This window comes from Parambassis ranga, chromosome 1 (genome assembly GCF_900634625.1).
Source record: "Parambassis ranga chromosome 1, fParRan2.1, whole genome shotgun sequence".
Taxonomy (NCBI): domain Eukaryota; kingdom Metazoa; phylum Chordata; class Actinopteri; family Ambassidae; genus Parambassis; species Parambassis ranga.
This window is the reverse complement of record NC_041022.1, coordinates 16,984,122-17,001,665: the sequence shown is the minus strand read 5'-3', so window position 1 is coordinate 17,001,665 and position 17,544 is coordinate 16,984,122. Positions and strand designations below refer to the sequence as shown.

The 17,544-nt window shown below is 39.7% G+C and overlaps 1 protein-coding gene across 1 annotated transcript in view; it reads right to left on the bottom strand.

Moving 5' to 3' along the window:
• fam13a (family with sequence similarity 13 member A) overlaps nt 1-17,544 on the bottom strand; it is a 47,370-nt gene that overhangs the window by 13,756 nt on the left and 16,070 nt on the right. The window contains exons 6-13 of the mRNA XM_028403556.1: nt 17,366-17,449; nt 16,499-16,582; nt 12,826-13,061; nt 7,927-7,968; nt 3,143-3,184; nt 2,862-3,041; nt 1,732-1,936; nt 44-102 (exon numbers count right to left, since the gene is read on the bottom strand). Coding sequence (XP_028259357.1) covers nt 44-102; nt 1,732-1,936; nt 2,862-3,041; nt 3,143-3,184; nt 7,927-7,968; nt 12,826-13,061; nt 16,499-16,582; nt 17,366-17,449 — 932 coding nt within the window. The remainder of the gene's footprint in view (nt 1-43; nt 103-1,731; nt 1,937-2,861; nt 3,042-3,142; nt 3,185-7,926; nt 7,969-12,825; nt 13,062-16,498; nt 16,583-17,365; nt 17,450-17,544) is intronic.

Genomic DNA, 17,544 nt, shown 5'->3' with positions numbered 1-17,544 from the left:
TTAAGCAACAGGTGTTTATAGATGAGGTTTTGGAAGAGCTCACCCTTTGTGAAATGTGTCCATGTTGATTTCTCCAGGTCTTTCCTCAACACATTTTTTGTACTGTGAAAACACACACAGATTTCCAACTTTTATTAAACAGCAGTCTTATGATCATTTATATCTATATGGAACAAGTTGCATCTGTTGTGTTAATGAGAAACCATGATTATTTAATTTATCACTTTTAAACCTCTCTCACAGCTCTTTGTGTTAATGTTGTGTGTTTCTGTAAATATATACAGTCACACACTTAGACATTATGGATAAAGCTTGGAGGAAGCTTCAAGTGGCCACTGAAGGAGCTGCAGTGTCTAGCACTTCAAAGTCAGTGATGATCAATTAAACAAAACATGCTCCATAAAGCATCTAAAAGACAGGTAAAGAAACGTTGTGATTACCCTCAATGACACTTGACCTAAAGAGCTTACAGTCACAGAGACAGCTGCTCATACCAGGCGAGGCACAGATCCTCATCAGCATCAACCCCGCAGCACACCACCTGCACAGCCAATCACGATTGTGCCAGCTATCACATATGTACCATATGTGTGTCAAGGTATCGTGTGTCATCTGTACAGTTACATAAGGGGTTGGCATGAAGGGTCAAGAAAATAAACCAGTTGGTCAGACTCAGGTTCGCTTCCTTGAGTGTTAGTGTATAAAGTCACTAAATCTATTTCCATCAGTCAGCCAGTGCGACACCATGCCATGCGGCTTATCTTTATATTAGTCATCAATTATAGGCCAAGAGTGACTAATCATTTGACATGCTTACATGCTGTGGAATGGTAAGAGGAGTCTACAGAGATCCTGTTACTACAGCTCCATGCTTCACACCATGTCCTCGTAGTGACTTTTACTCATTTCACATACGCCTTCTATAGAACTGTGCCATAGCACTGCTGGGTCTGAGTCTGCAGCTCAGTTGACAAATAAAACATACCACTAGTTAATAAATTGTTACTTAGCTTTTGAAGTAATGTAGATTACAAAATGTAAGAAAATAACTTCCAAATACTACTTTTACCCAAAATAATAGGGTAAATAAATAAAATAAATTAGCAACATAAAATACTATAAACTACATGAAGCAAGTTATTTCAGTAAAAACAATATGATCTCTAGAACCCACATAACAGCAGTAAAAGGGCAAGTTGCTCTCTGCTTCTTCATTACAGTGGATAAAAGCTGCACTCATAACTGCCCTTTACATGGGGACTACTTCTGAAAAAAGGAGTGGGTAACAATTAGTGTGGCATACTGCATATTAGAAGCTGCTGTACAATGGCAGGGAACCATTAAGCAGCTGCTCAGCTTCCTGTCATTTTCCAACTTGCCTTTATTTAGTAGTCTTCCTAAGTGCAACTGCAGTGACTCAGAAAAAAGGATGAGAGGGAGTGGAGATGAACGCTACGTTTATCACTGGTGCAGGTGGATCAGGAGACGATTTACTGACTATGCAGAGAGCCCTGAAATGTGTCGTGTTTTCTGGGACATAAAATTGACAGTTTCGCCTATGGTCACATTCATATTCCCTGAAATAAATAAATAAATGCTACCAGCTTTTGTGACATCATATGCTGACCTACAATTAAGGTTTTGGCAGAAATAATAACACGACTATGAGGAAGACTGGAGAAAATGACACAATGACGAACAGAGATGAGGAGAAAAGGTGTAGTGACTCACTGAGCGGGCAGCCTGGTTGTCAGTAAGCTGCACAAGAGACGGGTTGCGTTTTGACTTCCTGGGTTTCGGGGTTCGCTCAGCGTGACCACTCCGGCCTCCCTGTGAGTCCACGCTGCTGCCTGTGTCCTCCCCCACGCTGCCTGAGCTGCTGCCAGTGCTCGATGGGATGTTCTCCTTGTTGGTGTCTGCCCTGATGGATGCAGCTCTGCTCTCAGACGAAGAAGGAAAAGAGAGTGAGGAAACAAGACATTTGCCGACCATCTGACTCTCTCTGTCTTTACCACCTTGACATTAGATGAAATGCTGGAGGAAACCAAATGCCAAGGATGACCTGACGCCTTATTTATACATTCTCCATGAGCTAATGTGTTGTTTAGCTGTTGTGGTAATTCAACTTGCTGTCTATTTACTGTCGATGCTCTTACTGACATTTTCTGCCATCTCTGGACAAAGACACTCCTCTAATCCATTGTCACTGATCTCTCAGACTCCACCAGATCTCCATCAACAAGGATTAGCTTCTTACTGGGATGACTCCAGTTGTTATGTCTGTGCTACGTCTCAGGGGACAAGCAAGCCACATAGTATGAAGCGCTGATTACGACCAAAACACCAACTGGAAGTAGCCTCACTGAGATGATGCATTGTTTTCAGGCTTTAGTGATAATAGGATTATTGATGTCAACCCCAAAGCACAAAAAATATTTATTTTCACAAGCTGTTTCCAGCAATTATCAGAAGATATACCAATGTAATATTTCAACTGACATCATAAAAGTAATTAAAAGAGTCATGATGACAAGAGCAACCCATCTCCGAAAATATGGGCTCAAAATGTGTCTTGTCAGTCTGGTTTTCTGATTTTTCAGCATGTCAATCGGCAAAAGAAAAGAAAATAATCGATGGTTTCTTACTATATCAGTGTGTGTACGTTTCTCACAAAAATGTACTTATGTATGTAAAATATATATATTACATTTTTATTTATTTATTATATATTAAAATCGCTTACATTAGGGAGATGATTTAAGCTGTAAGATTTTGCCCTGCAGTGTTGCCACTGAAAACACACTGATGTTTTTGCTGGTACTATCAACTTCCTGCTTTCTGAAAATGCGAACAGAGTATACCTGCTTCTTTCTCTGTGTCTCGGGCCCTCCTCCTGCTGCTCTCTCTGGTGTCGCCGTCTCTGTCGCGCAGTCAGCGTCACCATCGGGCTTGAAGGACATGTGATTGTGTCACAATCCTCCACAGGGTTTACGCCAAAGAGGTGCTGCTCCACTGCTGCATGTATGGTCCTGTCTAAAATACTTTAGGGAGAAAATGAGAAACGTTAGGAGGTATTGTTCTTTAAACTCATTGATCACTACAGCCACATGTATTTCATGTAACAGTGTGAGTGCCCACTTACTTTGCTACATCTGGTCTGCATTGGACAGGGGAGAGATGGTTACTGCAAGAAAAACAAGCATAGGAGGTTAATGTGACATAAACAAGTGGTCACAGCAGGTCACTGAGCAACGCCGAAAATCCCACGGGGCTCTGCTCCTGGCCCTGGGAGATCAAGGCATCTATGTGCATGGATGAGCTTAAATGGGTCCTCTGAGAGCAAAGTGGCTGGCTTCTATGGCTACCAGTAAGTCCAGCAGCAGAGTCTATGGTCATAGATCTTTACCCTGACGTATGACCTCATCTGTATCTTTCTTTCTACCGTAAAGCAAATGGGTGCATAACCTGCAGGGAAAAAAACGAATGAACACTGATTCTATCGCGCGAAATCAAAAGTTCCTACAACTAAACATGTATACAGGCTTCATTTCACATGATAACAGAACCATCCATTTCATTATCACTCTAAAATCTCAATGATGGTTTGGTTGTAGTTTTTTTTTAATGTAAATCAGAGTTTACTGTCTGTGGTGACAGCTTATGTAATGTCAATGGATGTCTGTGCCATTGTACACTGGAGTCACCTTCACAGTGTACCATGACTTGATCATTATCTCTCCCTTTATCAGTGTCCCGCTGTTCGTGGCCCACTGCCAAGCTGTGCTTTCACTGTCAACATCACTGTTTATAGAAGACTTTTTTTCAGGTCACCCTTATTATACAGAGTGAAGTACCGTACACATACTCCAGGAAAGGCAGATGTGACTTCAGTCAGTTGGTCAAAGCTGTGAAGACATTTTCACAAAGTTTATGGACCCTGTATATCTAAACTGGTAGTTAAACTGAGTACTTGTTTCAGCTATAAGTGACTTATCTTGTAGTCTGTAAAATGTTAGAGAAAGCTACAGGCAGCCTGTTCTCAATCCAAGGTGAAACCTGTTCACTGGTTGTCTTATCTAGGCACCAAACATATAAAAATAAAGGAATGTGCTGATTATCACGTTAATGATTTCAAGAAATTCTAATTATTATTGGGAGCAATTTTAGAGTCCAATAAAAAAGCAGCTGTACTTCAAGAGCAGTTTCATTTGTGTAAGTTAAAAGAAAAAAAAAGGTCGACGGAAGGGCAAAAGTAACTCCAGCAACAGCAGTCTAAACTGCCCGATTACCTCACAGCAGGAAAAATATTAGCCTGCTACCTAATAATAGACTCTGGCTCTGAATGCAACAGGTTAAAGCAACACAAAACGGTTTAATGGCTTACCAATGTTGATTTAACCTTAGACCATAATGCCCGCAAATGTCAGAGGCATACATCCATCAAGAGGACACTACAGACATGGGATTTTAATCTCTACGACTGTAAAATGACTTTTTAGAACTTTCTAGTGTGACTCCTGGTGCTACAGGCCATTCCTTATATGAACGTGATGAGAGGAGAAGATGCTTATGATACCTCGACAAACATTTATAGCGCCCACTCTAACAAATCAAGCTCATGGTGCTCTGTGTTTCAGTCTTAGTGCTGATGTTGCAAAGGTTTAAAACAGTAGCTAAACATTATTTTTGACTTTTGACCACATACAACTAACTGTTAATTATGGCACTTAAAACATGGTCACGGCTATATTTGATGATGTCATGTGTTTTCTCATGAGAAAAGCAAACTTTCATCATTAAATGTTATTCGTGTTTGAATATAGAGGAACAGCTGGTGTGAGACATTGCTCCATGTATATTAAGTACTATTCCTTGTATGTTTTGTCAAAGGCTAATGGCTAATTTTAATCTACAGCAGTCTACAAATTTAAATTAGCCATGTTTTTCCTTCTGAATAAATAAACAGCTGAGTGGCACTGCCTGTACATGTGAGAGATATCTGGTTATTAAATATCTTATCATCTGTCCAGACAGTCCCTAATTGGTACAGGACATAAGATATAAGAAGGGTAGTTTAAGTGCCTGAAGAGAACTTTGTTCCACTGACTTAGTTTTAACATATGCAACTGTGTGAAATGGCTGTGTCATGAGACAGGATTGTTGCCTGAGGTGTAATGGAGAATGTTTGAGTCATGAACTGTCGGCCAAAGACGGTGTACGGTCAGAGGGATGAGTCACTGCATCAGAACGAGAACGAGAACATCACCACCAGAATGTGAACAAGCCAAGTTAAAGATCCTCTCTTACAGTCACTCTAAAAATATAAAATGATTTTGGATTTGGATATTCAAACAGCTAATTTCGCAGTAGAAGGATTGTGCAAGTTCACTGCCCCAGTTTTAAAATAGAATACATGAGCTATACAGACCTCACATACCTCTGGAGTCATTACCTGCCTTTCTGATGTTATTGTATAACTGTGTGTGTTTGATCTTCAAACAAACTTGTTACTGTTTGTTTAAGATACACTACAATGGTGACAGATACTATTTACCTAAGTTTTATAAGATCAACAGTTGTTTGGTCAAGGTCTGCTCCAGTTGTGAAAGAGCAAACATGAACCTTAAGGTTTATGTAACTAAAATCATACATGCACAAGAAGAGAGCACCTTTTAAAGTCATTGATCTTTCTACTGCCGAGTTACACATATTTTAAAAATCATTTACATATCTGCCAACTTAGTGCTGAAACTGAAGCCACTCTGATAGTGGGAGAAGTATTGCCAGAAGCATGAAGACAAAAGACTAATTAATTTAATCAATATCTGCAGTTACATACATATCAAATCAATGATCTGCATGAAAACACAAATTCTTTCCTAAAAGCTGACTCTCTGTCAGGCTTGTTTGACAGACTCCAAATAACATTTCATACCTTAATAAACACTGACGGTCTGTAAGATCTGCTGAACACTTAAACAGGTTTTATTTCTGCACTCGTCATACTGTTTTTTTCCTGCTGTGTCTGTGTTTAAAAAGCCAGCAGTGCAAGTCTTTGTTTTACAAAAGCTTCAAAATTGCTGAGTTCATATGCTTAAGTCTGGACCATCTAACTACAACTGCTTTGTAAATAAAAGTAAGAAGTAAATGATAAGCTTGTGTAGTTTCCGCTGCTGTGTTGGTGGTGTTTTAAAGTTAACCGCTCTTTATGGCATAAAAAAAGTGTGGAGGAAACAACTCCAAAGCTTCACACAGCAAAAGCTTACGCCAGTTAAATCCCCAGCACCGTGTACCAAGGGACGTCTGCTCAGGTAATCCAGTATTACACCACAGTCAGATATTGGCCAGGACTTTCAGAGCCTTTGTAAACGACACACACACACACACACACACAGTAAAAATATGCTGATCTATGATCCACTTTGACTGGGCTAAGGTTAAGCCATGACAGTCTGCGTGTATTTGAAGGAATGCAGTCGGACCTCAGCAGAGAGACAGAGTGTGTATGGATGTGTGAGACAAAGTACAAGCTGGCCATGGAGTTATTCACTGATAAACATGAGCAGTGAATGTAAACAGTAAGTGGGGACCTCTGGTTCATCCAAGTGTGTTAAAAACTGTTAATTATTCTCATAACCCCACTGTGACATCTCTTTGATCCATAATATTTACATTTTTCTCAACAAAGCCAACAGCACAGCCTCTGTGTCACCCTCACAGTTTAAAATGAACTGAGTGGCGATCAATGGTGTTCTGTTTTACATCGATGTATTTGAGGTGCAAATGGCTGAATGCGAAAAGAATCTGAAAGTACATTATGTAATTACATATTAGGAGATTACGCCACAGAAAACAGGTGGTATGTTCTACATACTGTGCTACACATACTGTACATAGCTGACTCTGTGACCAATCAGATGCCCATGCCTGGATTAATGCACCATCATGGATATAAAGGATTTGTGTTGAAATATTTCACAACAAAGAGAATGTGTCCCTGTTCTAAGAACATTTTCAGTGGAGCATATTAAAGCTGAACTGTATTGTATGTTTGTGTCGTTTGTTCTGGGTCATCTCATTTTTTTTTAAATCCTTGATCACACAAAATAGCCAACCATGGATCCTTGTCAGCTCTATTGCCATCTCAGTGAACAATAAATAGCCTACAGCTCCAAACTGAAGAGGCAGCTGGCCGCAGATACTGAAAAAACTGCTTTAGGTTAATGTACATAACGCTGAAGGCTAATAGGAAATTATGGCAGAAGGATCATTAATGGTTAACAAGTGATTATCTAGAGGTATGGTCAGGTCGAACCTGGAGGCAGGATTATCACCTGCATGTGCAACACATTTATTGCTTTGATATATTTAACTCTCTGTGTGAAAGGTACAGAGGCAGAATGGTTAGGATTTATATTGCCAAGGAACACTAATACACCTCAGATTACAAATTTCCAGTATGCCATGTGCCAGCTTTGTTTGTGACGAGTAAAGAGGGTGTCTTGTAAGGTGACATTCAGATGTCTGTGGTATAAAGGAAAGTCTCACTAGTTTTGAAAATGACTGAAATGATTAACCATAGTTTACTTAAAATGTGAACTAACTGACAAAACTCTCTTCATCCGCCCCTGCTGTTATACATTAATAATCACCACATCATTCTGAATATGTGTCTTCACCCACATGTGCCTTGTGCTTAGGTGGTGCGTCTGAAACATGTGCTCTCTGCCACAATAACCAAACTGTGTTGAGCAAACTGTTGCATGTGCATGCAGCTCTGCTTTTCCCTCTAACCGGTGGTTCCATTGTTTCTGATGATAATGCACTGAGGCAGCACACTCAGCCACTTCCCCCACACCTCCAGTTCAAAACAACATGCTCTCAACACACTCTGCCAGCTTTGTAACACAAACACAGTGGGCCTACCTCATGTAGAAAGGAGATATTGGTCTGTCTTCTTCTTGGGAGCTGCAATATAAAAGCAAACAGACATAGTTAATTAGTTTGCAGCATGTGGATATGAAGTACAAAGGCATAAAAACCTGAAACACCCTCCCTCCTCATCACTACATGTTAGTGTGGCTGAAAATAGGCACATAAGGCTGGCTTTTGTCTGCAGAATAATAGGCACAGATCAGTGCCTTTGTGACTTGTCAGTGGTAATTATTATGAACCAACAGAGAAATGAGTGCTGCTCTAGAATATAGGCTGTCTGCTGCCACTGAATGTATGCCAACGACACATGATGGAATTATGCAACACAAAGAGGAACTCGGTGCTGGCACTAAATGTTGAAGTTGCTTAACATTTTCATATCCTGGCACTTACAGGATGAAAATTTCATAATCTCCCAGTGTTGTTTGCCTAAGCAGAGCTCAGTTCTGTATTATCTTCGCTAAAGTCAAAGCAGGAAGAAAAACACTGCAACCAAACCTTTAAGAATAAAGACATGTTGGAGGATTTGAATTAGGCTTAAAGGTTATTTCATTTACTATGGTGCAGTCTTTTCTAATAAAACTGCTATGATGCAAATGAACCAGAATCAGCTTTTTGTGAGCTTTGCAGCAGGTTAAGTTCATTAATTATAAATCCAATTGGAGACAAAAATGAATATTTTAGTCAATCCTACCCTATTGGAATTATTTGGCTGGTTACCTGAGAGGGCAACATGTGTCTTAGCAGCACATAGATATGTAGAAGAAAGGACAGAAGCACCAGTTAAAAAATGTTGACAGTCTACTTTTGAGATTTCAGTTGCTCAGGACGGTGTTTGTCACTCAGTGGCTAAATAAAGTGCATGTTTTAGGTTGTGTTTTAAACCTATTTCACTAAATGCATTGGTGCAAATCTACAGAACATTTCAATTCAGCAACTGGAACTTATTTGGAAAAAAAAACTTTAACAGTTTGACAGTTCAGTGGTTATCATGCTAAAAACTTAATTTTATTATTCGGTAATTTGTTAACTTTGATTTTTCAACAAACAAACAAACAAACAAAGCAAGTGTAATTGGGGTAATAGTATAGTATGGTATGTGAAAAGAACTGGGACTAATTCTGCTGTGCAACAATACCCTGCTGTTCTGCTGACAACACTCGACCTTGAACAGTGTGAAGGACACTTTTGCATTTTCACTAAACCATTTGTTATGACCTTCATGTAAAGGGTATTTATTTACTGAAATTCAGTGCTGCGTAATTTGCATTTACTTTGTCCTATTTACAGCTAAAGAGATGCTAAAAGGAGAAAGCACACTTCACGTGTTCACATTTTCACTCAGATGTTCTGTAACTCAGAGCTGTTTTTGTAAAAGGTGACTGAATGTTTGGTACCCTGCTGTGTTTTGGTACGTGACCTGCCGGCATGGGGCTTACGGTAAGAGGCAGGTGTGTGGAGGGGAGGGTGAACCACTTTGGCCATTCAAGCAGCACCTCAGCATGTTCAAAACAAAGGATTTAGGTTTCAAGTCATCCAAGAATCAAAATGGGCCAAAGTTTGCTGAACTTCAAAAGGACTTCTGAATTACAAAGTGTAAAGCAAATTTACATGTGTTTCAACAGCCGTGCTGTAGTTGTGGGATTGAACTCTAGAGCCTAAATTCCTCTAGAGCGTTGGTGTTGAATGTTTTCACCCCTCACACCCAGGTTCTTAACTGGTGTTACACAGTCTGGCAAGCTTATTAAAATAATGTGTGCCGTCACTGCCGCCATGAATTGCAAAAGCGGAAATCCTGCTTACCCACTACCTTACTGAGGCGATAAAAAGAAGCTTTGTAGTCATACTCGGAAAAGGCCTTATCCCTCCGGGGCGAACGGAAAACTACTAATGACAAGCTAGTCAATCTGGACAAGCTCCAGTTTTTCAACATTTTTTTTTTTAAAAATGTAGACAAAGGTAGTCTGGCAGAGCAGATGCTGGTCACTTGAACAATCCTTCAATTGGCTCCAAGTATTTTTGGCAGTGTCTCTCCTTTCTCCTTGTTCTGCCTTGCCTTTTCCAAAATCTCTCTACAGCACGCCACAATAATAATGCTGGCTGAAGAATGCTTAAAAATCTCAGATATGAACATGAAACCAATATTAGAAAATAAATATATCTCCCACATCTCCCACACAAAGAACCGACATTGCTGAGCAATACAGAGCATTAGGTTTCGATATTGAGTTATGGAAGACCCGAAGATGAACATCTTCACTTTCTAAACATAACCAGACAAAATGAGCAAATCACCACAATGGAAAAGCTACTGAAAAGTTAAACACTAATATCACAATTATAAAATTATAAAACATTTATTTATTTATCTGTCTTTTAAAATGGGTTAAGGGTCAGCTCTCCTAGCTGTAACAGCATCAGGCATGAGATCATTAACACATGTTGCAACATCAAAAAGAAACAGATCTTTTTGACTTGCTGACTGTCCACATTATAAGACATGACTGAGAATAACTAAGGAACATTGCCTCATGCGAAAATTATAAAACGGCACCACGAGACATTAAATTTGCAGAAAAAACCAGTTTGATCCGGCCAGCAGGTTATTGCTGCAAATATGAGCTGTCCAGGCTGATGGATGAGACTTCCTGACAGGCGGCCAACAATACTGTGGTACCCGCAGGGAACCTGTACTCACACCACACTGCAACGTTCCTCACTCCCACCTATTTCCAAAGGGCTTCTAAGAAACCCAATGGTTACATCACAAGATTTAGTGAACCATGGCAACGCCACACAAAAGCCCGCATGCATCCCTTATGTGCCACTATGCCATGCTAAGATCATAACACATTCACATGACGCTGATATGTTGGCTCATGTGAACAAGGCAAGCAAGGTACAGTTGAGATTACTCACTTCATTTATTTGACAGAGAGAGAGAGACTCATGCTCGGATACAGTCACAGAGTGGATCTAATAGTGGAGCCAGTAATAGAAAAGCCTGAGAAGGGTGATTTGATTTCCAGTGTGCTGAACAACCTGAAAGATTCAGGATGGGGGCAGTTCCAGGAAAGGACTGTGCATGGATCAAATTTAATGTGATACAAAAATAATACAGGCGATCAAATGAAAAACAAAACAAAAAAAAACAAAACAAAACTGCATGGCGAAGACTTTTTACATTCTTGAGTTTAGATGTTACACCTTACAGGTCTGGCCGGGTTTGTTGTGCTGCTCTGAGTGCTGCACTATTTGTCTGACACATAGCTATGGAAAGTGAGAGCAAGCTGACAAGTGGTCATGAGGGCTGCTATAGATATGAAAACACAGATTTCCACCTGTGGAAAATGATCATCTATAGGCTTTGGGTTTTATGTAACAAAATCAGAACAACTTTTTTTCACCATAATCATCTTAATCAACATGGAGTGTGAAAAGTGTTTTTGAACTGAAGATGAACACTGAAGTGTGTTTTATTTTCCTCATACTGCATGTGTCTATTAGTAAATACCAGTGAGTTCAGATCACTGAGGCATGTTACTGGGGTCCCCTGTCATGCTGTCTGTGGATCAGCCACCTAATACGGCTTGGCAAGGAACATTACAGGGACTGGGGGAGAATCCACCTGAAGATTTACTGGTACCCTGACATGGCGAGGAAAGCTATTGCCACCTTTGAAGTGTTATATTTGCTGCTTAATCTAGGACATTTCTGTTCCAGCTGGTTGGCTGAGCTGATGTTATACCCATGTTAGGACACATAATAATACAAATGCTAAAAAAAAAAAAGATTGCTTTATCAAAAACCTAATAATGTATGATATTATGGCAATTATTGCCAATAAACAAGCAAAACAAATTCAAACTACATATTGTATGGTTAAAAAAATACATACAGTTATGTGTGATAAAAATAACTTACATGGATATGATGTGTGACTGTGTGTGTGTCATATTAAACGTTTATGTAATGCGTTAATGGATCTGGTGCTGACATGGTTTTAAACTATGATTGATGTCCTTCTAAAGGTCACCAGTGTGTGCATTAAGCTGTAGTAGAAGCCAAAAATTGTGTCATCATTCTCATCTAACAGAAGTTTAATGCTTTATTCCCTATCAAGTAGTTTTACTATTGGAAGAAATCCTTTATACATTTATGTATATTTATGTCTTCATGTTAAAAAACTATTGAAACATACACACTGTTTTTGTGTTTGTTAAAACGGTTTAAATGAGCAAAAGTGATTATCAGTGCAAGAGTGCGGTCAAGTGCAGTATGTTGTAAAAGCCCCCATTTAAAGCAGCCGGTACCCTAACAACAGCCACAGCTGTAGCCTGGCTATTCCAGGACTGAGGACACTCGACACCAAGAGGTTCTAGTTTCAGCTTCTTATAATAGGCTTGTTTGCATGCCGAAGGCACATTGCCACAGGGCTCAGGCTCTATCCAGTCTGTGATCGCTGTCAGACATGCAAGAATCTTCACCCTTACCCTCGGCTGACAGCACATCATCTATGCAAACAGTGGTCATAACCCATTTACTGTTCACAGAGTCCCCTTCAAGATGGAACCATAAAACAACAACAGATATTATATAATTTTAATTGGGCATGTATCAGTGAATTTTAATTTTGTGCTGTATGACCTTGGGTTTTTATTTTACAGCAGTCATAAACAATCGTGCTCACAGATGAGACTGTGATCCTAATAAAATCATAAAACAACAGGTGTGGCTGATTACTGAATTCCAATTTCTTTTTAGACCTTCATACCGATTGTTATTATTTTTTTTTTAAATTAGGCTTCACAAACAATACTTCACATATTTAAAAAAAATCTGTAAATGTAAAAAGATTTCGCTCAAAATCAGGAGCACAAACACACTGACCTGCTGAGACCGTCCGTGCTGCCAGAGAGGCTGATATCCAGGTGGACAACCTGGGAGCTAGAGTCTGAGGTGTCTTGGTGAGGTATCGTTTCCATCACATCTGGGCTGGGACTCCTCAGCCCTGAGGTCAGGGGCAACACAATTGGTATGGACAGCGGCCTTGCATGGGACACCCCAGAAGAGAGACGAGGCTGGGGGATGACTTGAATCATGCTGTCACTCTTTCCCTTCCTCACCTGTTTGACAAAACAGAGTCCCGTGACGGGAAATATGAGAGAGCAATGGAGGTAAATGATACTGATCACTGGTAGCATTCCTCCTACAGTCAACCTCATGCAACTTTACACACAGAGACACACACAGTGGAGCTTTCAGCCTTTGCTCAGGTTGCTATAAAACATGCATTCAAGGATCTGAGGTGAGGCAGAGAGCAATAAAGGAGGGGGGAAGGAAAAAAAGGAGGTTAGCTTGTAAAACCGTAAGGTTAGACTGATGTTTGTCTTACCGTACTGACCCGGAGAGGGTATAGAGAGCGAGAACCGCCAACTGTTGTGTAGGAATAGAACCTTAACCTAATTACAGCCACATTGTGAACGGTACCTTTTTGCATTTTCACCACCAGGGAAACGAGAGAGAAAAGCTGAAGAATGTATCTAAGAGCTTTGTTCTTGTCTATATGGAGAGCACCTGCATCACTGCTACTGTTCGCTAAAGCCTAATAGCTGGCTGGCTGCAGGGAACACAAAATGAGTCTGACACCAGAGGCTTAAGTATTGATAACAGTTGGTAACATCCAAGGCTAAAAGCAGCTTGTCTGTAGATAAATGTCTGTCAATTGAATTAAAAGGCTTACTTTTGTCTTTACACCAATTATCAGTGGAACATTTCCATTTTGGGTCCAACTTAATGGGATGCTCTGAAAATCTATGGCTGCAGCCTCCATTTAGACATTCACTCAGCAGTGCACTTAATGGGTGAATCTTTGGCAACATAATGAGTGGCACAAACTTCTTTATCCAGACCTGGTCATGGATTTTGCCCCTCTGAGCTTTGTGGTTGATTTAACTACATATGTCATTCTCAGAAAGCTGCAGGGAAAATGTGCTCATCAGCATGGTCATCGGCTTGTTTTTAGCACGAGGACAGGAGGCCTCTGTCATCACACTGTGAGAAGACGTCATGGAGAAGGAGCGATGGCACAAAAAAAAGGTGATATCAGACGTCAGTGCTGGTGAGAGGCTGCTGTCTTAGTCAGAATATGCTGGAACATTTTCCCTCCACAATGAATCGGGTCAGAATATAGTTAAATCTGACCCAGAGAATACTTAATAAATGTATATAATTCTCTGCAATGAGCTCTCATTCTAACAGAATATCATGGTATCACAGCTGTTGCTGCATCACATGGTCTCAAGTCTGTTAAACTATAAGTATTGCACTAAAGGTTGACTTTGCCAATCAATGCAAATATTGATAGAACAGTTAGTACCACATTCTGCATCGTGGAACTATCAAATTAAATGATCAAAATACAGATTCAGATTTATCTGGGTTCTTTCACTGCATTTGTGCGTGTCGGAACACAGTTTAATGGAAAATCTGACTCTACTTTTAGAGTGTTACAATTCTCACTAGACAGTCATGGAACCTCTAACAGAGCTAAAAATTAAACTCCAGGTCAGTCTGAGCAGTGTTAACCACTGACCCGTCCTCTTTTCTCTGTCGGTGCCTCTGGTTTCTGCCTGTGCATGAACCCTAGCTCGAACAGCGCAACAGCAAGCAGGACTGAAATAGGCCAGATGGCAAAGAATGAGGATATGACCTGGTTTCTAAATCGTGGATTAACTTATAATTTGAAGGTTTGGGGACTAAAATCTCAGAAGATCGCAACGAAAGCCAAATAAAATATTTAGGACTTTTACTTTGATGTGCTTTACCTCCATTAATCTGCAGTGACTGGTCTCTATTCACTGAAAGTGTATTTCTCAGATGTCTAGTTTTTCATCACAGTCTGATCCATACCAGTTCTTACAGTAGATGTTTTTAAATATTAGCTGTTAGTATAAAAACTTTTGATGACATCTGGTTGTTTAAAATGTTCTAAAATGTTGCTGACATTCACCAAAGCAACAGAAGATTTAAATTACACATTTATAACACTTTTCCAGTAACAACAGTCCAAAGCTCAAACATGGACATAAACACTGCCCCTTTGATCACACACAGCATAAATCAAACAAACAATAAAGAGGTAATTAAAGTGATTGGGTGTGTCATTTGTGTGTATTACTGCCAGGCCAGAACTGATACTGAAGAATACTTTCATTTATAGACTTATAGACTACAGCAAGTGGTGCAGCTCTGGTGGTGAAAATACATCTTCAACTATATTTATCTTCAGCAGTGAGAGAGCCGAAGCCAAATTTTACTTTAAGACTTTACTTGTAGTGATAAAAGCTAAGATTTTTTATCACGATGATTCACTTGATCAGTTCAATACACCTCCTATAAATGCCCTGTGAATGGAAATCAATTTCTAAGGGAAGAAAGAGACTTTAATGACTCTGCTGGTTTCTGCCTGAGTTAAACGTATTAACATCAGAAGCTGATGGGCTTAGTGTTTCAAAAATTCATGACTAGTGGTCAGACATGCTGTTGCTAATAGCAACCACTAAAATGGTTGCACCGCTGTTACCAGTGGTTTGACTTGTGACATATCTTTTAAATGGATGTGTGATTCCTATCAGGAATCACACATCTGTGATTTTTTGCTCTCTATAGCCACTGAATTTAATAATGTACCCATCTTTCACAACCCACACGTTCTCTAAATATTGTGACACCAGAATGTTTTTTTTTTTTTTTTTTTTTTTTTAAATTGGACAAGTTTGTTTTGTAAATCCAGTTTATAAATTAACCTTCATACTTTTGTGTTTTCTCTTTTGTAATGATGGCCAGTGGTTTGACATTGATTGCAGGTCTCTTCTTATTATATCAAATAAAGTCAATCTGCTGACGTAACGTTTGCTGTTTTACTTGCTGCATTTTTTTTCCCACTGACTGCTGAAGGAAGGAAACATACTCCATCAGCACGTCTTTACCTTACTGGAGTTATCTTACTATCAGTCAGCATTTCTTTTATCTCTTTAATGACAGACTCGGTCTTGATATGAATGACCCATGTATGGCAGCAGGTCTTTGTTTAAGACTGCTCTTAAAAAACTAAACCTACTTTAACAATGCAGCGCTCCTAGCGACCAGTTTGATTTAAATGAATGCTGCAAAGTAATGATCCTGAGCACAGTCTGTAAAGCATGTACACAAACAGTAAACTTCCAGGCTTTATTAGCCCTAAAATCAATGACCAAATGATGTGTTTTTGTGACAGGGCTCATCTGTATTAACACAGCACAGAGCATACCAGAGCTGCTGTTTGTCTCTCAGCAAATAAGTGTGTTGTTGTTTCCTGCACCAGATTGCCTTTATCAAATCACATCATGTGACACAGCAGTGAGGCCACCAGCATCAGAGGCTGTCTGAGGGATGAAGTCAGGCTAATCAGCACCAAGGCAATGCAGCAGATAAGAAAGAAGTAAGTGTTTAGTGGAAACGGTGAAAAGTAAACTGTAATAAACCGCCAACAACTAATCACACTGACAGGAACAAACCTTACCTTCTTCCTTGGCTTTGGCTTTGGAGTGTTAGAGGAAGATCTGTTCAAAGGTTCTGCATTTCCTGGTGAATTTAGGTCTAGGATCTGACAAAAAAGTAGTAAAATGTATGGATTAAAATAAAATATTTGAATAATTATGTACATTGCTAAAACCACACAACAGTACCAAGATCACATACACCTAAAAGGCAATAAATAGTTTACCAATGACGGACAATTAAGTAAACAAAATTCACAAAATGAAAAAAGTTATTTCTACATCTGTGTATGCATTGTATGTGTTGGCGATGCTACAGTTTTGTGTTGTAGTAGTAATGTAGTATATTTACTAGTGGTGTCATTCATCATTTCTGTAGCTTGCTTCATATATTTATCGGCCAGAGAAAGTAAATAAATTATTGTTATTGCTGTTAAACATTTCTATCCAAGAAACAAGTGATAACCTTTCGGTAATGTTGTGTTCAAACTTATAAAAAAGTTTGCCACTCTTTGCACTGAGTGACCTGTAATTCCATGCCATGCAGTATACACAAGTCAGCTGACACTGATAACATCTTTAAATCTCGCTGAAACCCACACAGACGCACAGAGAAATGGCTTTGCTGTTAGAAAACAGCTTTTCCAAAACATGCCCACGTTAATCACGTCACACAGATCACATGGTTGGTGTTAAAAAGGACTATGTAAGGGAATTTGAAGGGTTCATGCAAGTTTGACCTGGGAATGTCAGGCATAAACAACACTGTAGTTCATTTCACTGTGGGCAGACTCAGACCAAAGCTTCCATAACAGGTAACAGTGCAGAGCATTAAAGCATAAACAAAGACGCACACATGCAGGCTTGCTAGTGAAAAGCTCAGCACTCACTTTCATCCTGGGAGCTGGTGTGGGTGTCTTTGCATTGAGATGGCTGGGTGACTTCTTTGTGTCTGCATCTGTCACGTGTGCCTCCTGGGACCAGAAAGAGGACAAAAGAGACAGGCGCATTAGTAATCCACATCTTACATACAGTAGAGGAACAAAAGAGGCAACATATCATGTCTAAT